Source organism: Hemitrygon akajei, chromosome 17 (assembly GCF_048418815.1).
Source record: "Hemitrygon akajei chromosome 17, sHemAka1.3, whole genome shotgun sequence".
Taxonomy (NCBI): domain Eukaryota; kingdom Metazoa; phylum Chordata; class Chondrichthyes; order Myliobatiformes; family Dasyatidae; genus Hemitrygon; species Hemitrygon akajei.
Window position 1 is genome coordinate 18,832,027 of NC_133140.1, and position 25,351 is coordinate 18,857,377.

General features: G+C 40.2%; 2 protein-coding genes across 5 annotated transcripts in view; one reads left to right on the top strand and one right to left on the bottom strand.

Moving 5' to 3' along the window:
* Positions 1-25,351, top strand: part of LOC140740521 (Y+L amino acid transporter 2-like) — a 186,421-nt gene that overhangs the window by 122,920 nt on the left and 38,150 nt on the right. The window lies entirely within an intron of this gene.
* Positions 10,522-25,351, bottom strand: part of wdr59 (WD repeat domain 59) — a 104,499-nt gene continuing 89,669 nt past the window's right edge. For 3 of the 4 annotated variants that reach the window (XM_073069736.1, XM_073069735.1, XM_073069737.1), the window contains 2 exons: positions 24,506-24,648; positions 10,522-13,525 (listed from right to left, as the gene is read on the bottom strand). In XM_073069736.1, the coding sequence (XP_072925837.1) occupies positions 13,290-13,525; positions 24,506-24,648 (379 nt within the window). In that variant the 3' untranslated portion in view covers positions 10,522-13,289. Of the gene's footprint in view, positions 13,526-15,482; positions 15,647-24,505; positions 24,649-25,351 lie in introns of all 4 variants that reach the window. The other variant, XR_012101874.1, reaches the window with a different exon arrangement.

The window sequence follows — 25,351 nt, forward strand, 5'->3', positions numbered from 1 at the left end:
CTCTCCCACTCCCGGCACCGGATCCATAACATCAACTACACCCCGACCCCTCACCTACACCTTGTACTCCATCTACCACACGCCATTCACCGCACTGAATCTAAACTGCATTAGCTCCACTACACACACACACGATCCAGAGCATCCTCCCATCTGCCACCCACTCTACACTGGATCCAGAGCATCAATTTACTTCCATTTTACTCCCTGAATACTTACTTTGCATTGGTTCCAGGCTTTGCCCCGAAGTAAGCACTACACTCAAAGCATGCTCCTCTCCCCTCCCCCCCAACGTACGCACCATTTGCACCGATCTAGAGTATCATAAAGAGCACACCTTATGCTCCTAACATTTTGCTAGGAGCACATAAAGAGCCTGCAAAGGGATACAGGTAGGTTAAGTGGCAGATGGAGAGTAATAAGGGAAAATATGAAGTCATCCTCTTTGGAAGGAATAATGAAAAGGAAGACATTTCTCTAATGCCTTGAGCCTACATAACATTGCTGCTCAAAGAGATGGTGGGGGTAACGAGAAGAATGCTAAACCACAGAAGGTTCACATGCTGGTTAAAGTAATAGAATTTTGGTATTAATTACAAGAGATATGGAGTATAAAAGTGGGTAGGTTTTGTCAAGACTGCAGGACACTGGTGGGGCCACACCTAGAGCTCTGAGAGAGAACAGCCCCAGTCTTAAGTGTTAAAGATTGGACATATCTGCACTGGAGGCAATGCAGAAAAAGCTCACTAAGTTGATTCTTGGCAAGAAGAAGTTGATTTATGAAGGGAGGCTCTGAGAGGGTGACTGGAGATTGGACAGATGAGTGGGAATTGTATTAAAACATACAAGTCTGAAGGTACTTACAAGGCAAGTGCTGAGATGCTGCCTAGATACAGTTGATTCAGGTTAATTGGGACACATTGGGATCAGTACATTTTGGCCCAATTAAGCAGATGCCACAAAGTATTAAAAAGACAAACTACAATTTAACAGTAACCAATTATGAAATGAAATACTGTACAAAACAAATTAGAACAATGCTACTACAGTACTATAAAATTATGTATTAGTTCCTAATAGTTATCAACAAAGAAATTTATCCAGTATACATTTCAATGTATGGAGTGTCCAGAAAACAGTAGTACTCTGGTGAAGGAGATTGGCATGTCCACTTTGAGGCAGCTCACTCACCTTTGGTCCCCACCGGACACTAAGTTCTCATTTGTTGCTTTAAGTAGCTGTTTGCATATGACAGCGGCCACAACCCAGTACACAGTTTCGACAGGCAGCTAAACCAGGTGAAGGTAGCCAGCAAGCCTCATACCCAGTGAAATAGGAACATGCCAGTCCGAGCATGTGAAGGCAGCTCCAGTAGACTGTGTGGATGAGATCAACAGCAAAGAAGGAGGTTCTGCAACGCTCTGTGGAGAGCAAAGGGCATGATAAGGGGCAGAAGTCATTGTATTCACTGCAATCAAATTTGTCACAACTACTTGTACCACTGGACCCAGACTTCTGAGGTCCAGAGTGGTAATGTCCCAGTGCAATGGCTTGTCCACTTTAAAACATCCCCTCACGTGTTTCACTGTCATTGTCAGATATGATAGAAACTAACATGCTGCCATGTTCTTCTGATTGAGTAAATGAACAAAATTAGCATAGACAGCAAGTGCCTTCATATAATGCTTTTGATGATTACATCCTCCAAATCTTTATTTTCATTGTAACATTCAAGATGATTGCCAATACCTTCAAATTCTTCATATTGCCTAAACTTGTTGAAGTAGTGAAATCATTTCATTTTCACTCCTGGGCATCTCCAATCCTGAATGCTTATTTCTCACCAACTATCGGTGACAAAAGTCACTGCCTTTTTGAACACAAACATATGCAACTGACACTGTTTAAAAACTGCTCTAAGTACAGTATAGTGTCTAACGGCCAAACAAGTTCATGTGACTGACACTAATTAGAAACTGTTCGACAACTGTCTCCTGTCCCAAATAAGCGGCATATTGTCCTAAGTAAGCAAAAGGAAACCCGGCTATTTTCTTGATTAGTTTTTGTTCTTTAAGACTTGTCCCAAATAAGCATCTGCCCCAATTAACCAATGAACTGGAATCCACTGTATATGGAACTAGGGGACATAGCTTCACAATAAGTGGCTGCATGTTTAAGACAGATTAAAAGGACAGATCACAGAAGGTCATAAATCTTTGGAATACTCTGCCTCAAGGAGTTGTGAAGCTGAATAGTTGGCATTCTTTTCCCAAAAATGTCAAAGTGGCTCAGCCGTTTGAGCATATTTAGGGCAGTGGCCAACTGGATTTTAGATATTAAGCTTAGTAAAAATTTTTAAAAGTTATGATCTAACTGAGCCTGGAGCAAACATAAAAGGCTGAATGGGAACTCTTGCTTTGAGTTGCTACATTCTTACGTCGCCTCTTACATCCTGCCCTCTGCTTGCAGTAGATCCAGTGATTTACCATCAAATTAATTTAAAAACCACTACTTGTGCTGGATCCTGAGCATCCTGCACCCCCCCCCCCCCTGCCCCACAGTCCCTTCATGCACAAGATCCAGTTTTATCCCACCCTTGCCACCACTACCTGCAATTCCAAATCTTACCTCTTGCCCATCTAGTAGTACCCTCTGACCTCACTTTTAATTTCACTCCTCCTTCCATTCCACCATGCAAGTTGGATCTGGAGATTCACCTAGCACCCCCATGCTCTACCATGAATCCACAGCTTCTCCCTGCACAATAACTGCATTAGCTCTGGACTCCACTGCCCATGACTGGTATATTGACTGTCTTCTTCTACCTTGAAATTGTGGGAAACTTACAAGTTCCTAAACGTGTTGATGCCCACAGATTATCCAAGAATGAAGTATTGTGAGAAACTGTTAAGTCATTTGTCCCCAATATAGAACTCAGGATGATGTGTCTGGTGTCTAGTATGGCTTTCCTGAGTATAACTAAAGCCTTAAAACTAGACTTGTTGGACAAGGAGAGATTACCGACTTAGATTCATTAATCCTTCCAGTGAATTTGAATAGTTGTGGGGAGACAGCATTATTGGTATTTTTCCAGTTTGGAAGGCTTGCAATGGATAGTCTGAATTTCAGAAGCATATCGGAGGGCAGAGAGCTCTTATAAACTGAATTTTGTAGCTGGTCTAAGTTTTTGATCACCAAATACTGTTTTTCTCAATCATGACATTTATTCTGTATTTTATCTCCTCTTTTCTCACCTAAATGAATCACACATTTTTCATTAATAATTCTTGATAGGGGAGGACTTCCGGTAAGATGGCGATTGTTTAGCTGCTCCAAACTTTTGTTCCGTTACTGTCGCTACCTTTGCACTAAATGTCTCCATTTTTTTAAACCTTAGTTAGGAATTATTTCAGTATCTCTTACTTGCCTGTGAATATATCTAACTTACAATGTTTGGCAAGAGTTCTAAATCCGGGAGAAAAGAAGCTATGACCGCGTCGGACGAGACGCTGGTTGCGCTGGGAAAGCTCCGAGACGAAATCTTAAAGGAATTTAAAACCGCTTTCAAACAGTTAGAAGACAAACTGGATCGGATCAACGATAAAGTGGACAAACATGCTGAACACTTATCTCGCATCGATTCGACTTCTGAAGATTTAGAAAGTCGTGTTCGATACTTGGAGACTCTCTGTTCCAGCTTAGAGGAAAAAAGTAACCAACTCCTTTCCAAAATGGTGGATCTCGAAAATCGCAGCAGACGCTGCAACCTCAGAATTCTGGGACTACCAGAGGCGACTGAAAAGGGATCAACCGTGAAGTTTTTCGCCAAGTTTCTCTGTGAGTTATTCGGGAATGATTTGCTTCCGAAGCCGCCCGAGCTCGAACGGGCACACAGAGTTTACGTTCCCCCCAGAATTCTGGGCTCCCGTCTGCGACCAGTAGTCTTGTGTTTCCATCAATACCAGGTAAAACACAGTCTGATTGTGGAGGCACGTCGCAGAGGTTCTTTTTCTTACCAGGATACAACCATTCGCTTTGTGGAAGATTTTGCACCCCAGACCTTAAAGATGTGCGCTGAGTTTAAAGGCGTAATGAAAGTGCTTTTTGATCGTGGTTTCAAACCTTCCCTTCGTAATCCTGCTGATCTACGAATCAAGCTTAATACCGGGGAATTCAAGTGGTTCAAATCAGCAAAGGAAGCTGAAGCATTTGTGGCAAGTCTTCCGGCTATCCAGTCATCTTCGGAATCTGATCAGACCTCCTAAAATGGTGGATAAGTACTCCTCGTAGTAAAATTACTTTCTCTGGACTCGGAATTCACTTGAATCACTCAGACATTATTCATTGAAACTTTAAGGGCTGTTGACAATCTCTCCCGGGATTTGGTGTGTGTGTAACCTATTTTTATTCTTGTATAACTTTACCTACAGAGTTCTACAACTAACTCTAACTTGTTTTGGAGGTTCGAAGTCTTTAGTGAAGGCCTCCCTGTTTGTCGGTTCACAGTTCAACTGCTGATTTATTTTTCCTTTGCTTTAAATATTTATTTATTTTATCTTTTTCTTTTCTTCACCCTTTTTCTAATCTCTGAATTTTTCTCTCCTTTCTCTGTAAATGATTGATAAATACTCGTCTTGAATTTATAATTTTCCCCTTCCTCTTCTTTTTTCTTTTTCCTTCTTACCTGTTTTTTTCCCTTTCTCTTACTTTATTCTTCTATAATTTTTCGCGGGTAGGTTAGTTTTGGTTTTCTTCCGATTTTCTCTGTATTAAGTGGTATATTTCTGCAGAAGGTGTTCTAATCTGTAGTTATGTTTTCTAGTGCATAAACTAGTTATTATTTGCTATAGTATTTATACGGAACTGTTGTTAATGACACAGATCTGGAAGTTGTACTTGGGTTAATTTTTTTTGGTAGAGCTAGCTACTTGTTTTGGTAGCCATCTAGTTTTGGGTTGTGCGGGTGGGGTGGATTTTCCAGTTCCAACATCTCTTTATTGCTTAGGACATGATTATATTTTGACCTTACGAATCTATGCTGAATCTAAGCATCTCTGCTTCCAGACTGCTATTGTACTGCTTGATTTTTTATATGCCTGCTGCCTTTTATGCATTAGTATTTGATAATGGCTAGTGCACTTAAATTCGTGAGCTGGAATGTAAAGGGACTGAACCACCCTGTTAAAAGGAGGAAGGTATTCTCAGATATCAAACAACTCAAAGCTGACATTGTTTTCCTCCAAGAAACTCATATTCGTTGTTCTGATAACTCCCGGCTTCTGTCAAAGTGGGCGGGTCAGCATTTTCATTCATCCTTTGCCGCTAAAGCTAGGGGAGTTTCCATTCTTATTAACTCAAATATTCCTTTTGAACTCCATAATAAAATATCTGATACAAATGGCCGTTTTATTACTGTTTCTGGTAAACTATATAACACTAGAGTTGCACTAGCAAACCTGTATGCCCCCAACTTTGATGATGTTAACTTTTTTGAACGGTTTTTTTTCCTCACTACCAGACTTAAACTCATACTCTCTTATATTGGGTGGTGACTTCAACTGTTGGTTGGATCCTAAACTGGACCGATCGTCCTCTGTTACCAGATCACCTACTAAATCTGCCTTAGCTATTCAATCATTTCTCTCTAATTTTGGTATCTCTGATATATGGCGTTTCCTCCATCCTACGGAGAGAGACTATTCTTTTTTCTCACATGTTCACCATACCTTCACCAGAATTGACTATTTCTTACTCGATAACCAACTTATCCCATTTGCCCACTCTTGTGACTATCAGAGTATACTGATTTCTGACCATGCCCCAATTACCCTCTCTCTGAACTTTCCTGGTCTCCCTCAGAGGAACAAACACTGGCGGTTCGATTCAACTTTACTATCAGATGATGATTTCGTAAAATTTATTAAGGACCAGATAACCATATAACCATATAACAATCACAGCACGGAAACAGGCCATTCCGGCCCTCCTAGTCCGTGCCGAACTCTTAATCTCACCTAGTCCCACCTACCCGCACTCAGCCCATAACCCTCCACTCCTTTCCTATCCATATACCTATCCAATTTTACCTTAAATGACACAACTGAACTGGCCTCTACTACTTCTACAGGAAGCTCATTCCACACAGCTATCACTCTCTGAGTAAAGAAATACCCCCTCGTGTTTCCCTTAAACTTTTGCCCCCTAACTCTCAAATCATGTCCTCTCGTTTGAATCTCCCCTACTCTCAATGGAAACAGCCTATTCACGTCAACTCTATCTATCCCTCTCAACATTTTAAATACCTCGATCAAATCCCCCCTCAACCTTCTACGCTCCAATGAATAGAGACCTAACTTGTTCAACCTTTCTCTGTAACTTAAGTGCTGAAACCCAGGTAACATCCTAGTAAATCGTCTCTGCACTCTCTCTAATTTATTGATATCTTTCCTATAATTCGGTGACCAGAACTGTACACAATATTCCAAATTTTGCCTTACCAATGCCTTGTACAATTTTAACATTACATCCCAACTTCTGTACTCAATGCTCTGATTTATAAAGGCCAGCGTTCCAAAAGCCTTCTTCACCACCCTATCTACATGAGACTCCACCTTCAGGGAACTATGCACTGTTATTCCTAGATCTCTCTGTTCCACTGCATTCCTCAATGCCCTACCATTTACCCTGTATGTTCTATTTGGATTATTCCTGCCAAAATGTAGAACCTCACACTTCTCAGCATTAAACTCCATCTGCCAACGTTCAGCCCATTCTTCTAACCGGCATAAATCTCCCTGCAAGCTTTGAAAACCCACCTCATTATCCACAACACCTCCTACCTTAGTATCATCAGCATACTTACTAATCCAATTTACCACCCCATCATCCAGATCATTTATGTATATTACAAACAACATTGGGCCCAAAACAGATCCCTGAGGCACCCCGCTAGTCACCGGCCTCCATCCCGATAAACAATTATCCACCACTACTCTCTGGCATCTCCCATCTAGCCACTGTTGAATCCATTTTATTACTCCAGCACTTAAACCTTTTATTTTAACACTAATACATCACCTGAAGTGCCATCCCATATTGTCTGGGATGCCATGAAAGCATATCTGAGGGGTCAAATAATCTCTTACACAGCGAATCTCAATAGAAGATCCCGTGCAGATCGAGCAGACCTCATTAACCAGATTAAAGATTTGGATCAAATATATGCCCAAACTAAGAACCCTGAATTATACAAGAAGCGCGTTGAACTCCAAACTAAATTTAATCTTCTGTCCACTCAACCTGTCGAACGCCAACTTCTCGAAAGCAAGAGCCGCTTTTACATTCATGGGGATAAGTCTGTTAAATTCCTAGCCAATCAGCTGAGGCGTTCCAAAGCCAAACAACATATTACAAAGATCCGGAAGGAGAACGGAGACTTTACATCGGATCATTTAGAAATTAATGACGCATTTAAAAAATTTTATTCTTGGCTTTATTCCTCTGAATCCCTGAATGACAAAATCTCTGTGGATCAATTTTTACAGAATCTGAACATCCCCTCACTTTCATCTGATTTCAAAGCCAAACTCAATGCGCCTATGTCACCAGAAGAAATATCTTTTGCAATTTCTGCACTGTCCTCAGGGAAATCTCCTGGACCTGATGGGTTCCCTGTGGAATTTTATAAATCATTCTCCTCACTTCTTTCCCCTCAGTTACTTTCAGTATTATCTGACTCGTTTAACTACGGCAAATTGCCACCCTCTTTCAGTGAGGCATCTATTATTCTTCTTTTAAAAAAGGGCAAAGACCCAACAGAGTGTTCCTCGTACAGGCCGATCTCTCTGCTCAATGTTGATGTAAAGATCTTAGCTAAGGTGTTGGCTCATAGATTAGAAACCGTTATTCCCTCCATTATCTCTGATGACCAAACAGGCTTTATTAAAAACAGTCTCCTTTTTTTAACATTCGGCGTCTATTTAATATTTTATACTCAGTTCCAACTGGGACTCCTGAATGTGTTATCTCCCTTGATGCGGAGAAAGCATTTGACCGTATAGAGTGGAACTACCTTTTTGCAGTCTTAGAAAAATTTGACTTCGGCCAAAGTTTCATCTCTTGGATCCAATTGCTGTACCTGTGTCCTACTGCTTCTGTTCTAACTAATTTTCAGAAATCCCAAGTATTTAATCTCAAATGTGGCACCCATCAGGGATGCCCCTTAAGTCCCTTTCTCTTTGATTTGGCTATAGAACCTCTGGTGATAGCATTTCGAAATTGTCCTGAATTGACCGGGATTTGGAGAGGGGGTATTGAGCATGAAGTTTCTCTCTATGCTGATGACTTATTACTCTTTCTCTCAAATCCGTCTACATCCTTACCTCTAATGTTTTCACTTCTTGACCAGTTCAGCCAGATCTCTGGCTATAAACTCAACTTACATAAGAGTGAACTTTTCCCAATTAATAAAGAAGCACAAGAACTAATATTTTGTGATCTCCCTTTTAAAGTAGTCCATAATCAATTTACTTATCTTGGAATTACAGTCACAAGGAAGTTTAAAGATCTCTTTCGTGAAAACTTTGTCAATCTTTCATATGCTATAAAACAGAGTCTGGTACAATGGTCACCTCTATCTATGTCCTTGGTAGGTCGTATTAATGTTGTTAAAATGTATGTTCTCCCCAAATTTTTATACTTATTTCAATCTATCCCAATTTTTATTCCTAAATCTTTTTCTGATTCCTTAGACTCTATTATTTTGTCATATCTGTGGCAGAATAAGCGCTCTAGAATTAATAAAATCCACCTCCAAAAATCTAAAAAAGAGGGTGGCATGGCTTTACCTAACTTTCGCTTATATTACTGGGCAGCTAATATACGTTGTGCTGCCTTCTGGTCTTTCTTCCACGGTCAACCCGAGTGCTCTAATTGGGTGGCAATGGAGTTGAGCTCCACTAAAGAATTATCTATATCTGCACTTCTCGGCTCTGCGCTCCCGAGCAGTCTGCCCAGATCAATAGCTAATCCTCTGGTTAGACACACTTTGCGTATATGGGCTCAGTTCAGGAAATGCTATGGTTTCCAGGGGTTTTCCGTTTCTAGCCCTGTCGCACATAATCACCTTTTTTTACCTACTACGTACGATTCAGCATTCCATGTTTGGTACAGGAAGGGCATTAGACATTTTGAAGATCTCTTCATTGATAATCGCTTCGCTTCTTTTCAGCAGCTCTCCGTTAAGTTCAACCTGCCTAACGCTCACTTTTTCAGATATCTCCAAATCCGACACTTTACTGCTCCTTTAATTCCTAACTTTCCTGAAATGCCTACGAAAAATGTTATGGACCTATTTCTTTCCATTAATCCACTAGGTAAAGGTTTAATTTCAATTATCCGAGATAAACTAGCAGCCTTACGATGGGCCCCTGTGGATAAAATTAAAATGGCCTGGGAGCAGGATTTAAATATCTCCTTATCCAAGGAGAGCTGGGACTCAGTTCTCAAATCGGTTAACTCAACCTCCCTTTGTGCTCGCCATTGCCTTTTACAGTTTAAGATTGTTCATAGAGCCCATATGTCTAAATCTAAACTATCTCGATTCTACCCTGGCATTAGTCCGCTCTGTGATAAATGCAAGAGGGGCGTGGCCTCTCTCATCCATATGTACTGGTTCTGTCCTAGCTTGGAGAAATTCTGGAAAGATGTCTTCACTACATTATCGGGTATTCTGAATCAGCATCTAGAACCTAACCCCTTAATTGCTCTGTTCGGTTTTTGGGGCGAGACAGATTTATGTCTGGGTCCGACCAAATGCCGAATACTATCCTTTGCCTCTCTCCTGGCGAGACGCTTGATCCTCCTTAGATGGAGAGATGTTGCCCCGCCCACTCATGCGCAATGGCTTAACGACATTATGGCCTGCTTGGACCTCGAAAAAATTCATTATTCAGTTCTGAATTCGGATCTAAAGTTCCATAAGGTCTGGGGACCTTTTATCGAGTACTTTCATAACCTTCCCCTTGACTAGGGTTTTTTTTTTCGTTTTTTTTCTTCTTTTCGGTCCCTTGCTTTCAGCTCCTTTTTTTTCTGGTAGTAGGCATTATTATCCTCTGTTGCTAAGTGTATTCACAGTCTGGGAGTTTGACTGTCCAGACTTATACTCTATACTGTGTGGTGGTTGGTCTGGAGTTGTTTTTTTCTTGTGTTGTGGGGCTTGGGGAGGACACTAAGCTCACTTGTCTTCAATTTAGGTGCTTTTTTGTTAAACTCTGTTCCTTTGTAGCATATTGTTATTGTATGCTTAATCTTGCACTGTATTAATGCTCCTCATTGGGATTTGGGGTTTTTAATTTTGTAAAATGTTTTGAAAAACAAATTTTAAAAAAAAATATATATATATATATATATAAATAAATAATTCTTGATAGGTCCAAGTTAATACATAGCTTTTTTTTTGAAGCAGAAACCTTTCTGGATGGGAGATAGAAGGGCAGTTGACAACAAATCATAGCAGAGTCATTTCTTTTCAACAATACTTTATTTACAGAGTCTACTTTGTATATAATTTACATCTTAGTTACAAAATTTGGTAACTTAGCATAAATTTTGCACCAGAAATGGAGCAATATTAACAGTTAAACAGTAGACTAGTTAATGATGTTATCATGATGAGGATTTGCACTAACTGACACACAGCCCAGTGCACTGAATGGGAATCAACCTTGACTGTGAATGTAATCCTCTGGTGCACTCAGGTCTACAAATAAAACATTGCAGATAAATAATCAAAGTTGCATAGCTTTTATGGTTTCTAATTCTTCACAGCTGTCCTGGAATCTGAAAAGATTAATATCTAGTTGCAGTACAATGGGAAATCATATCAAAATGGATTGTTTTATTTTGCTTAAGTCCTTTTATTAACTATCAAAATATTAGTGATGGGGAAATGGGAGAGGATGAATCAGGGTTCCATTTCATGGAGGGAGAGTATTATGTCAGTGACCATCACTTACTGTATTGAAACCTCTAGAGCTACATAGACCCAGACTGGCCAACTATAACAATTACGGAATGACCAACACATGATGAAATTAGAACCTTCATCCTCAAAACTCTGGCCTGATGATAACTCACCTTTCCTAGGGATTAAAACAGTCAACAGTGTTGTAAACTTATTTACGACGAACAAATTAACTGGTTATTGAAGAAGCTGTCCTTATAGACTATGTTCTCATCTCCAGTTCCTTTACCAGCCTTTAGAATCAGAGTGGGCAATCAGAATTGCCTTGATGGATAAATGATAAGGAAAAAAAAACAAGCTTTGTAAGGTCAAACTAATTAAGTATCCTTAATACTAAATATTTCCCTTCTAACTAAGACAGATTTCTTCCTCCTTTTTCTTCCCAAAGGGCTCTTCCCTTTATAAAATCAGTGCAAAACCAACATGGCCTTCGTTTCTCAGTTGTCAATTAAAGGATTATGCATAAGCAACTTCCTAAAGACACAACTGTTAACACTTGAACAGAACTATCCTCCCTGTGTCATGGATTTTTCTGAACTTGCACTATCTGCAGCCTGGTCAGTGTTTATCATCTGGATCCCAAATGGTTAAAATGGGTAACTTTAGTAACAACACAACATGCAATTCCCTTCATACCAATACAACATTGGGTTTCAATTCTGGGCTGTAGCTGACTCGACCACAAGATACTAAAACAGGAAGCAGGTCATCAATTGTTCAGAAAACAAACTAATTGACCCACATAAACAAAAAGTCATCATGGCTATGCAGCAATGATATTAGGCTACTACATACAGTGCTTTCAGCTGATGACTTGTGATTTGAACTTAAGCATTATTGAAGAAGCTGGGGGGAAAGGGATAGTTTAGCAAATAAAATTATAAGAAAACATTGCTTTTATTGTTAATGAATAAATGGAGTTTAGTTCTGGTATCTCTCAAACTTTCGACACAGCTAGAAATCTGTTAACCTGCTCAGTTAAAGGCTCAGCACTTCCGAGAAATACAAAAACTTGAGTCTATATAGAGGATGATCACATTAAACTGCAAATGAGGATAAAGTGCATGCTGTATCTCTCCCAAGATTCACTGCTTCTGTGGACAAAGTGCTCTGATTGGAGTCTCATATTCTTGGCAATAACATGCTTCCATCTGATCTTAAAGTGCCCAGTGAAAATGAAAATGGTAGCAATGGAGCTCTGCCTTGCTTGCACAAATCAACAGCTCCTGTCCCAGTAACAATGGCAATTAATTGCCTGCCAGTACTATGGATCCATCTATGCCAAAATCTTTGTTTAATGTACCAACCAGTTGCCAGAGAATTCATTAACTCTACCAAAAGCAGCCAACTTTGCTAGGACAGTTCAAGATCACAGTAAAGATGGAAATACACAGCAGAGCATTTAATCTGTTCAAGAACTGCCCTTCTACACTTCATAATTGCTGAAAATAGTCCATCAAGTGTCAGACCCAAGTATTGCACAATTAGAAAGAGCCACCGCTATCCTGGCTCATTCCATACCTGAATATTTCCAAAAGAAAGTTGTTTTGCCAATTTCCCACATATTGAATGACATTTCCAAATTAGTGCCAATTTCAAGGAAGCTGTAGCCCAGTTTCATGCTCATTGGACAATCAACACTGTACATTCTCTAGTCTGATATTCTGAATAAGTGGATGGAGTGCCAATTTGTACTGGACTTTTATCTTGCTTCTAGAAATGAAGTCAGCACCTCTGTCCAATTTAATTATGCCTCTTCAACTTGTGAAAATTGTCAAACACTGCACCAACAGCATGAAAATAGATCAACAGCAAAGATGTGAGAGATTATCTACATGAGCCACTTTTGTTGAACCGGGTCTCTCCATATGTGTTAATTTCAGTTGTGCACATTTTTCATGGTCAGTGTACATAATTAATTGTACATTAACCATTACCAGCAAGGAAACAAATACCCACATTAGTTCATGTTTCTTAAAAAATATTGCTTCTATAAATAAGTTTTGCTTTTGAATTTGGCCATTTGTTGTTGTGAGACTCTGCACCTCATCCACTGAAAGCAGACCAGATTAATTTGAAATGCTGAAGACTTTATCTTCAAAGTTCAAAACTTTGATCAAGAAAACTCCAGTCTAGGTCTCCCACTGGCTTATGTCTCCATATCTTGGTTCAACTGCTTGACACAGCTTCAGTGAAGAGCGAAGGATGGAATACTTTGGAATGCCATTCAAGGTCATCTACTACCAATAGTGGCAGCAGACCATTTTCAAAATGTGCTTTCAAGCAAACAATGGCAGCCACAGCCTGTGGGGCACACTTCCTGGGTCCGAAACCACTCCATCATGTGACTTGTATGGCCACCATGCCCGCAGGTGAGACAGAAGTTTGCAGATCCTCGGACAGCAACGTGGCAGATGGCACATTGAAAGGTGAAGCCTTTGCAAATGTCACACTGTGTCCCTCGTCCCTCACTGCGGCAGTGACTGCAGTACACTCCAAATTCTGAAGGAGAAAGTAGGGAAAAGTTAAACTGAATCAAAAGTGTTTAATGCAGTGCAAAAAGGTCCAATAATATCCAAATGTTTCTGTCTTTTTTTTTAGTCATTATTTCTTTTTTATTATATTACTCCAATCTATAATAATACCTAATCTTTCAACTTTCGTGGTATCCTGGGAAATCTTTATAAAAATCTCCATGTTGCTATGTGTGTCCCCACCAATCATCCGGGCAAAAAGATAGAAGAAAATTAAAATATAAAGAAAAAAACAAAATACCCCCCTACTAATGTTGTGGAAAAAAAACACATTACCCCCCTCTGCTGTACGGGTCATGGCAACCGCCATGATTACACACGTGAATCCCGCAGTAACCGATCCAAAGCTCCCCAGCCCCCCCGCAACATAAAAAAGTATATGTATAAGAAGAGAAAAAAAAAATACTATTCTCATTTAGTATTTCTAAAATTTTGCTTTTCTCTTCTATAATATCCATAAATGTCCATCACTTCTGTTCGTTGGGTCTATCTTCATCTTTAATCCATTACGTTTGGAAGCCTCTATGTATAATTAGCGAATAGATGGAAGTTCTTGTACAAACTCCTCCGCTTTTCGATAATCGGAAAAAATTTTTTTTCCCTCCTCCAAAAAAATTATCAGTGTTGCTGGATGACGCATTGTAAATTTATAACCCTTTTCCCATAAGGCTTTTTTCGCTGGGTTAAATTCCTTCTTTCTCTTCAACAGGTTGTAACTTATATCAGGATAAAAAAGAACTGGTTTCCCTGCTATCATCAGTGGCCCGTTTCTATTTTTGGCACTTTGGGCAGCGGTCTTCAGGATCTTTTCTTTGTCTTGGTATCGTAAGCATTTTATCAAAATTGATCGTGGGTTTTGATCAGCTCGAGGTCTTGACCTTAAGGATCTATGAGCCCTTTCGATCTCAATTGGAGTTTCTCTTTCCATTTCCAATTTTTCAGGGATCCATTTTTGAAAAAAATTTATTGGATCTTCTCCTTCTATATCTTCTTTAAGTCCAACAATTTTAATATTATTTTGTCTACTGAAATTGTCAAGCTTATCAATTTTTTCCATAAATTGTTTTCTTTCTGATGTCCAAGCAGTATTTTCATTTTCCATTTTGTCCATTCTTTCAACCATGTCCTCCGTTGTAGTTTCCAAGTCCGTAATTCTTTTTTCCATTTTTTCCTGTCTCTTTGTCATTTTATCAAGCATAATCTCCATATTGGTCTTTTTTTTTTCGAGTATTTTTTGATTATTTTTAATTACTTTTAATGTGTCTAATTTACGCATTATTTGCCTCAAAGTCTTTTCTATATTTCTAGAAGGACTTTTAACTCCCTCTTCATCTGATCTTTCCGGAAGATCTGACTCTCCCTCCGATTCGCTATCACTTTCAGTTGCAGTGGTAGCTGGGCTTTGTAGTTTTTGTTGCTCCCGTTTGCGCATGCTCCATCCTTCGCATTTGCGCAGTTCACGATGGCCTTTTCCTTTAGAAATGGCCAATGTTGCCGCAGTCTCCTGTTCCGTATCACCGGTGGTATAATGTACCTGAGACTGCGGTTCCTCGGTAGACATGGGCCTTGTTCTTGTTCCAACTTGCGTAGTCTTCCCAGTATTAGTTTTCTTCATCTTCCTTCCTTGAGGCATAGCTTGACACAATCCGGAGTAGTTTATAAGTAACTTTTAGAAAGTATTGACTAACTTTTCTTCATTTAGACATTAATTTATTAACTTTTTACGGGAGAGCTGGGTTCCAGCGTCTCGATCCTACGTCATCACGTGACGTTCCCCCAATGTTTCTGTCTTAAGCTCAATTATATTTGCCACATTTCAATAAGTACAACACATGATATCTAAAATTAATTTTTGTATCTCTTTTATCTCTGTGATTAACGTTCTTTGTCCAGCATCACTCTATTTTAAGAAGCATCCTCCTTACCCTGGCACATCCTTGTGCAAACTTTCCCAATGTCTTTGCGCCAAGCACAACATTGACAACTTCCGCCATGTGTATCACAGTGGGAAACCATCCCTCTCATCAGCACCAACAATTGTTCTCAATTACAACAGTAACAGGCAGGAACCATCGAGGACTTCCACCACCTTTCCAATAAATATCAGAAGATCAGACCATTCTTCTCTGCCCACACTTAGTACAGTTGCAAGAAACAGTTTGTGAATCCTTTGCAATTACCTGGTTTTCTACATTAATTACTCATAAAATGTGGTCTGATCTTCATCTAAGTCACCATAATAGACAAATGCAAGTTGCCTAAACTAATAATACACAAACAATTGTACTTCTTGTCAATTCTGAGTACACCATTTAAACAATCATAGTCTAGGTTCAAAAAAGTATGTGAACCTCAGGGGTAATGCCTTCTACAAAATCTGTTTGGAGTCTAATGTTCCAATCAATGAGTTGAGATTGAAGATTTGGATTGTAGAGGTGCCCTGCCCTATAAAAAGACACACAAAGTCAGGTTACTGACAAAGCCTACTCTTCAAGAAAGATTTGTTTATGTGCACCAAGCCTTGATCAAAACAACTTTTAGAGACCCTGAGAAGAATTGTAGAGATGCATGGAGCTGGAAAAGGCTACAAAAGCATTTCTAAAGACCTGAGTGTTCATGAGTCCATAGTAAGACAAACTGTCTACAAATGGAGGAAATTCAGTACTGTTGCTACTCTCCCTAGGAGTGGATGTCTTGCAAAGATCACACCAAGAGCATGACATGCAATGCTGAAGGAGATGAATAAGAATCCTAGGGTAATAGCAAAAGATCTGCAGAAATTCCTAGAACTTGAAGTCTCCATTCATGTGTCCACTATAAGAAAAAAAAACACTGAACAAGAAAGGTGTTCGTAGAAGGACATCAGTGCTCTCCAAAACAAAACATTGCTCCACGTCTCAAGTTTGCAAAAGACCATCTGAACATTCCACCAAACTTCTATGGAAAGATGAGACAAAAGTTGAACTTTTTGGAGAAATACACACTGCTGTATTTGGAGGGAAAAAGGCACTGCACACCAACACCAAAACTTCATCCCAACTGTGAAGCATGGTATGGGGCTGCTTTGCTGCCTCAAGTTCTGGACAGCTTGCAGTCGTTGAGGGAACAATGAGTTCAAACTGTATCAACATATTTTACAGGAGAATGTCAGAGTAGCGGTCCGTCACCTGAAGCTTAAAAGAAACTAGATGATGCAACAAGACGATGATCCGAAACACAAGAATAAATCAACAACAGAATGTTTTAAAAAGAAGAAAATTTGTGTTTTGGAATGACCAAGTCAGAGTCCAGATCTTAACCCAACTGAGATGCTGTTGCATGACCTGAAAAGGGCTGTTCGTGCAAAGTATCCCAGAAACTGATGAACTGAAACAATTTTGTATGGAGAAATGGTCTAAAATTTCTCCTCACTATTGTGCAAGTCTGATCAGCAGCTACAGCAGCAGTTCTTAAATACAAGGGTTCACATACTTTTTCCAGCATGGACTGTAAATGATTAAACAATGTGTTTAATGAAGACATGAAAACTACAATTGTTTGTATGTTATTAGTTTAGGCAGATTTTGTTTGTCTATTATTGTGCCTTAGATGGAGATTAGACCACATTTTACGAGTAATTAATACAGAAAACCAGGTAATTGCAAAAAGTTCACAAACCTTTTCTTGCAATTGTAGATTTAGTATATGTGCTTGTAAGTATACTACAAACCCCATTTCCAGAAAAGTTGGGATATTTTCCAAAATGCAATAAAAACAAAAATCTGTGATATGTTAATTCACGTCAATCTTTATTTAACTGACAAAAGTACAAAGAAAAGATTTCAATAGTTTTACTGACTAACTTAATTGTATTTTGTAAATATACACAAATTTAGAATTTGATGGCTGAAACACACTCAACAAAAGTTAGGACAGAGTTAAAATAAGATTGAAAAGTGCACAGAATATTCAAGTAACACCGGTTTGGAAGACTCCACATTAAGTAAGCTAATTGGTAGCAGGTGAGGTATCATGACTGGGTATAAAAGTAGCGTCCATCAAAGGCTCAGTCTTTGCAAGCAAGGATGGGTCATGGCTCACCCCTTTATGCCAAAATTCGTGAGAGAGTTGTTAGTCAGTTCAAAAGGAACATTTCCCAACGCAAGATTGCAGAGAATTTAGGTCTTTCAACATCTACAGTACATAATATTGTGGAAAGATTCAGAGAATTCAAAGAGACATCTCAGTGCGTAAAGGGCAAGGTCAGAAACCACTGTTGAATGCGCATGATCTTCGAGCCCTCAGGCGGCACTGCCTAAGAAACCGTCATGCTACTGTGACAATTATAGCCACCTGGGCTCGGGAGTACTTCGGAAAACCATTGTCACTTAACACAGTCCGTCGCTGCATCCAGAAATGCAATTTGAAACTGTATTACGCAAGGAGGAAGCCATACATCAACTCTATGCAGAAACGCTGGTGAGTTCTCTGGGCCTGAGCTCATCTCAGATGGACCAAAAGACTGTGGAACCGTGTGCTGTGGTCAGATGAGTCCACATTTCAGCTAGTTTTCGGAAAAAATGGGCATCGAGTTCTCCGTGCCAAAGATGAAAACGACCATCCTGATTGTTATCAGCGAAAGGTGCAAAAGCCAGCATCGGTGATGGTATGGGGGTGCATCAGTGCCCACGGCATGGGTGAGTTGCATGTATGTGAAGGTACCATTGACTCTGAGGCGTATATTAGGATTTTAGAGAGACATATGTTGCCATCAAGGTGACGTCTCTTCCTGGGACATCCATGCTTATTTCAGCAGGACAATGCCAGACCACATTCTGCACGGGCTACAACAGCATGTCTTTGTAGACACAGAGTGTGTGTGCTTGACTGGCCTGCTGTCGGTTCAGATCTATCTCCTATTGAAAATGTATGGCGCATCATGAAGAGGAGAATCAGACAATGGAGACCACGGACTGTTGAGCAGCTGAAGTCTTATATCAAGCAAGAATGAACAAAATTTCCAATTGCAAATCTACTACAATTAGTATCCTCAGTTCCAAAACCATTAAAAAGTGTTATTAAAAGGAAAGGTGATGTAACACAATGGTAAACGTGCCTCTGTCCCAACTTTTGTTGAGTGTGTTGCAGCCATCAAATTCTAAATTTGTGTATATTTACAAAATACAATTAAGTTGGTCAGTAAAACTATTGAAAATCTTTTCTTTGTACTTTTGCCAGTTAAATAAAGGTTCACATGAATTTCACAAATATCACAGATTTTTGTTTTTATTGCATTTTGGAAAATATCCCAACTTTGCTGGAAATGGGGTTTGTAATTGCACAGATAGTATAAAACAAAGTACATGATGATTGATGTACAATACATAAACCCTTCCAAAACAAAACTGAGGCTTGAACTTTACTATTTTCACCACCTTTGAACCAAGTTTCTAAGAGGTGTTGAAGAGGAATGCTCATATTAGAGAACAAGTATTTTCTGCAAGCTTTGAGCAATGTAATTATTTCTGACACATAAACATGTGTGAGCTGCCAGCTCTCTGATGATATATTCATTTTTGATTTCACTTTGAAGAAAGCTCCAGTGATAGTTCAAAGTTCAAGATAGAAAGTTTGAGATGATTCCTTTTCTCTACCACTCACCCTCCAGGCCCTGACATTGTTTCAAGTTGGAGAGAGACTGACCTTGCCACCAAACATAGTTCAATCACATCCCTCATGAGTATAGGAAGTGACAATGAGAGCTAAACCTGTTGGATTGTTACTGAAAGCTCTGTATAGTGGTCCCCATCTTTGTGACAATTGGCCATTTTATTTTAGTTACTGAAATTTATTTTTATTACCTCTAAAGTGAGATATTAAATCTTCCATGTTTGAAGAAAGTTGAAAACTCATCTCATTAAACTCACATATTTGATGCTATTAGTAAAAGAACATTTACCCAAAATGGTGCATATTAAACTCAACTCTCCAAATCACTGCATAATCTGGAGATGCAGCACACAATAAAAAAACTTTGTTTACAGACTTTACAAGTAAGGAGTAATTTATTCATGTTTTTAACCGCTTCTTCCATGACTATCTGCATCTGAGAGGCTATCTGTGTCCCAGTACTACTTACATGAGGAAATCTGCAGATGCTGGAAATTCAAACAACACACACAAAATGCTGGTGGAACGCAGCAGGTCAGGCAGCATCTATAGGAAGAATCACTGTCAACGTTTCGGGCCGAGACCCTTCGTCAGGACCAACTGAAAGGAAAGGTAGTAAGAGGTTTGAAAGTAGGAGGGGGAGGGGGAAATGCGAAATGATAGGAGAAGACTGGAGGGGGTGGGGTGAAGCTAAGAGCTGGAAAGGTGATTGGCAAAAGGGATACAGAGCTGGAGAAGGGGAAGGATCATGGGACGGGAGGCCTAGGGAGAAAGAAAGGGGGAGGGAGCACCAGAGGGAGATGGAGAACAGGCAGAGTGATGGGCAGAGAGAGAGGAAAAAAAGAGGAGGGGGAGAAAAGCTAAATATATCAGGGATGCGGTAAGAAGGGGAGGAGGGGCATAACGGAAGTTAGAGAAGTCAGTGTTCATGCCATCAGGTTGAGGGCTACCCAAACGGTATATAAGGTGTTGTTCCTCCAACCTGAGTGTGGCGTCATCTTGACAGTAGAGGAGGCCATGGATAGACATATCAGAATGGGAATGGGACGTGGAATTAAAATGTGTGGCCACTGGGAGATCGTGCTTTCTCTGGCAGACGGAATGTAGGTGTTCAGCGAAACGGTCTCCCAGTCTGTGTGGGGTCTCACCAATATATAAAAGGCCACACCGGGAGCACCTGACGCAGTACACCACACCAGCCGACTCACAGGTGAAGTGTCGCCTCACCTGAAAGGACTGTCTGGCGTACCACAACCAGCTGACTCACAGGTGAAGTGTCACCTCACCTGGAAGGACTGCCCTTACACTTCTTCCCTCACCACCATTCAGGGCCCCAGACAGTCCTTCCAGGTGAGGCGACACTTTACCTGTGAGTCGGCTGGTGTGGTATACTGTGTCCAGTGCTCTCGGTGTGGCCTTCTATATATTGGTGAGACCCAACACAGACTGGGAGACCGTTTCGCTGAATACCTACTCTCTGTCCACCAGAGAAAGCACGATCTCCCAGTGGCCACACACTTTAAATCCACGTCCCATTCCCATTCTGATATGTCTATCCATGGCCTCCTCTACTGTCAAGATGAAGCCACACTCAGGTACCTTATATACCGTCCGGTAGCCTCCACCTGATGGCATGAACGTTGACTTCTCTAACTTCCATTAATGTCCCTCCTCCGCTTCTTACCCCCATCCCTGATATATTTAGTTTTTTTCCCCCTCCCCTTTTTTTTCTCTCTCTCTGCCCATCACTCTGCCTGTTCTCCATCTCCCTCTGGTGCTCCCCTCCCCCTTTCTTTCTCCTGAGGCCTCCCGTCCCATGATCCTTTCCCTTCTCCAGCTCTGTATCCCTTTCGTCAATCACCTTTCCAGCTCTTAGCTTCACCCCACCCCCTCTGGTCTTCTCCTATCATTTCGCATTTCCCCCTCCCCTCACTATTTTCAAATCTCTTACTATCTTTCCTTTCAGTTAGTCCTGACGAAGGGTCTCAGCCCGAAACGTCGACAGTGCTTCTTCCTATAGATGCTGCCTGATCTGCTGTGTTCCACCAGCATTTTGTGTGTGTTCCCAGCACTGCTTAACAGCCTTTGCTTTCTGTCCCGAGCAGCCCTAATCTTTAAAGGTCTAGCTAATTAGGAATTAGCAAATCAAATGCTTAGACTCAAAAAAAAGTCTCATTCCTATGCTCAGATCTGTCATATCCTGTTTAAATTTCTGACTGAAGTATGAACAAATGCCCATCATTTAGCATATACAATTGAGGAGGGACAACGCACCCTATATACCTTTTTTGTGTAATAAATTTCTTGGACGTTAAACAAAATAGAATAGAAATTTGTTGATGCAGTTCATAATTTTAATGCAGTCATGTCCCCATTTACAGTGCCTATAAAAAGTATTCACCCTCCCCCTTGTAAGTTTTCATGTTTTATTGTTTTACAACATTGAATCACAGTGGATTTAATTTGGGTTTTTTGACACTGATCAACAGAAAAAGAGTCATCCATGTCAAAGTGGAAACAGATCTCTACAAAGTGATATAAATTAATTACAAATATAAAACACAAAATAATTGGTTGCATAAGTATTCACTCCCCTCCCCCTTCAACAGGACACAGCAAATCATCACTGGTGCAGCCAACTGGTTTTAGAAGTCACATAATTAGTTAAATGTTGAGATTTGTTTTTGGAGACCTGTGTGCAGTCAAGGTGTTTCAACTGATTGTAGTAAAAATGCACCTGTATCTGGAAGATCCAACTGCCGGTGAGTCAGTATCCTGGCAAAAACTACAATATCAAGACAAAAGAATACTCCAAGCAACTCCGCAAAAAAGTTATTGAGAAGCACAAGTCAGGAGATGGATACAAAAAAATTTCCAAGTCACTGAATATCCCTTAGAGTACAGTTAATTCAATCATCAAGAAATGGAAAGAATACGGCACAGCTGTAAATTTGCCTACAGCAGGCTGTCCTCAAAAACTGAGTGACCGTGTAAGAAGGGGACTAAAGAAGGCCACCAAGAAACCTATTACAACATTGGAGGAGTTACAAGCTTCAGTGGCTGAGATGGGAGAGACTGCACATACAACTGTTGCCCGGGTGCTTCACCAGTCACAGCTTTATGAGAAAGTGGCAAAGAAAAAGCCACTGTTGGAAAAAAACTCACATGAAATCTCAGCTAGTTTGCCAGAAGCATGTGAGAAACTCTGAAGTCAGCTGGAAGAAAGTTCTATGGTCTGATTAAATGAAATTTGAGTTTCTTGGCCATCAGACTAAATGTTATGCAGATAATCACAAACACCATCTTTACCGTGAAGCATGGTGGTGGCTGCCTCATGCTGTGGGAATGCTTCACTGCAGCAGGCTCGTGAAGGTACAGGATAAAATGAATGCAGCACAATACAGGAAAATCCCGGAGGAAAACCTGATGCACTCCACAAGAGAACTGCGACTTAGGAGAAGATTTGTTTTCCGCTAAGACAATGACCCCAAGCATAAAGCCAAAAGCTACACAGGAATGACTTAAAAACAACAAAGTTAATGTCCTGGAGTGGCCAAGTCAGAGTCCAGACCTCAATTCAATTGAGAATTTGTGGCTGGACTTGGAAGAAGGCTGTTCACTCACAATTACCATGCAATCTAATAGAGCTTGAGCAGTTTGGTAAAGAAGAATGGGGAAAAATTGCAGTGTCCAGATATGCAAAGCTGATATAAAGGCCTATCCGCACAGACTCAAGGCTGTAAGTGCTGCCAAAGGTGCATTTATTAAAAACTAACTTGAAGGGGGTGAATACTTATGCAATCAATTATTTTATATATGTAATTAATTTAGATCACTTTGTACAGATCTGTTAACACTTTGACACAAAAGTCTTTTTCTGTTGGTCAGAGTCAAAAAAATCAAATTAAATCCCCTGTGATTCAATGTTGTAAAATAATAAAACATGAAAACTTCCAAGGGGAGGGGAATACTTTATATAGGCACTGTATGTCTGCTTCTAAATGCAGTTTGTGATGCATCATTAATGTAAAACTTGTAAACTTGTGACGTTGAATAGTAGGGTTCCATGCTGAAGAATGAAGTTAATCCTTGTACAGCCTGCACTGCCACCCTGATTCACACCGCAGGAGATGCACGGTAAGCAGGTTTTCCAAACAATCCCAGTGAGCTTGCAGTAAAATAGAAGGCATGTCTTCAATATTTTTAATGACAGATATTAACACGCACCCAGTAATGCCCACCAGCAGTTTGAGATTAAATGGCCAAAGCTTCAATTTCCATGAAATGCTGGACTATGTCTATATTATCACAGAAGCCGACATGGGGATGACCTTGATTCCATGCTGAAACAGGAATATTCCAAGCTTCATGGAAACCCGTGTGCAAAGTTAAAGCTGTAATTGCCCCATGCTCAAAGGCATTTTGTGCAGACCTGAATGGACCGAGCATTTCTATACGCACACACAAAACTTTTTGACTGAGTCATCATGGTCCTCATCGTAGGACCAGAGAACAGTCTCAGAATATAAGGATGTTCCTTTAGAACATAAATAAGGAGGAATCTCTTTAGCCAGAGGGTGGTGAATCTGTGGAATTTATTGCCATAGATGACTGTGGAGGCCAAGTCACTGAGTATATTTAGAGCAGAGATTGATAAGTTTTTGATTAGTAAAGGCATCAAAGGTTACACGGAGAAGGCAGGAGAATAGAATTGAGAGGCATAATAAATAATAAGGCCTTGCAGAGGGTGGTTAGGGGAGCAGAGAAGGTTATTGGGGTCTCCCTACCTTCTATCCAAGACCTCTTTCAGAGTCGATGCCTCTAGAAGACACGGTACATCATTAAAGACCCCTCACACCCTCTCCATAAACTGTTTGTTCTTCTGTCATCAGGCAAATGTTACAGGAACATCAAAACAAAAACCACAAGGCTACTAAACAGCTTCCTCCCACAGGCAGTCAGACTGCCAGATAGCTGCTCTACCTGACTCTGCTTTGGACACTTTAACTTGCACTGGACACTTATAACTTGATTTTAACCGACATATGGCTGTTGTGTTTTACTATTTATTGTTGTGTTTATTATTTATTGTTGCGTTTGTTATGTTATGATTGCACTTGCCCCTGGGAAACGCTGTCTCATTCTGCCCTGCAGAGCTGATGTACGGTTAGAATGACAATAAAGTTTTTGAATCTTGAAATCAGGCATGATCAAATGGCCTAACAGATTCAATGGGCCAAGTGGCCGAATGCTGCTCCTATGTCTTATGGTTAAACTGCTTTTTCAGATTTGTACTTACCAATTCCCTTATGAGAATCTGGAGGGCAAGAGACAAACTTTAAGACCTCTGCTCGTTTCTCTCTCAGACCCCAGCGGTACAGAATCTCGCCATAACATTTCTTGAAATCATCATATTGTAACATGTTGGCTGGATCGAGTAGCCTGAAAATTGAGAGAAGGCAGGGTGAATCTCTGGTTCAGAAACTATGGAAGCAATGTAGAAAAAATATGTACATACTTTACATCTGCAAAGCTGTTTTGTTAGATTCTCTCAGTTATTCCTTTCTCTACAATCAAATCTCCCAAAGTCTCAGAATATTGAAAAGAAAGGAAAGACTGACAGTCGGGTTAATTTTCACTGGAGCAGAGGAAGCCAAGACGACACCTAATCAATATCAAGAGGGGGAATAACTGGGTAGATAGTCATTCTATAATGTAGCATGTTTTTACTAGCACTAAAGTGACACTCCCTTTCAAAGACCACTGGTTCACTCTTATCATTAAGTTGATGCAGTCAATGCAAATTTTTGTATGTTACTAACACTGTATCCAATCAATGGGCAGAGGAAGCCCAAACTTCCAATTCTCTTAGGCAAGCTCCCAGAGGACTGAGAAATGGCAGAAGTGGCATCTTTGTTCAAGAAAGGTTGCAAGGATATTTACACTATGTCCTGCAGTTGATCAGATTAACATCAGAGTTGGGTCTGTGCTAAGTCACTGATTGGATACAATGTTGGTATCGCTGAAATAAATGAACACTTAGAAGTCTGCATTAAGGAATGTTTGTAAAAATCAGACTGTATTTGACACAGGTAACTACAATTTCAGATTAAGTATCAAAGAAGTACAATAAAGGGAATTCAGT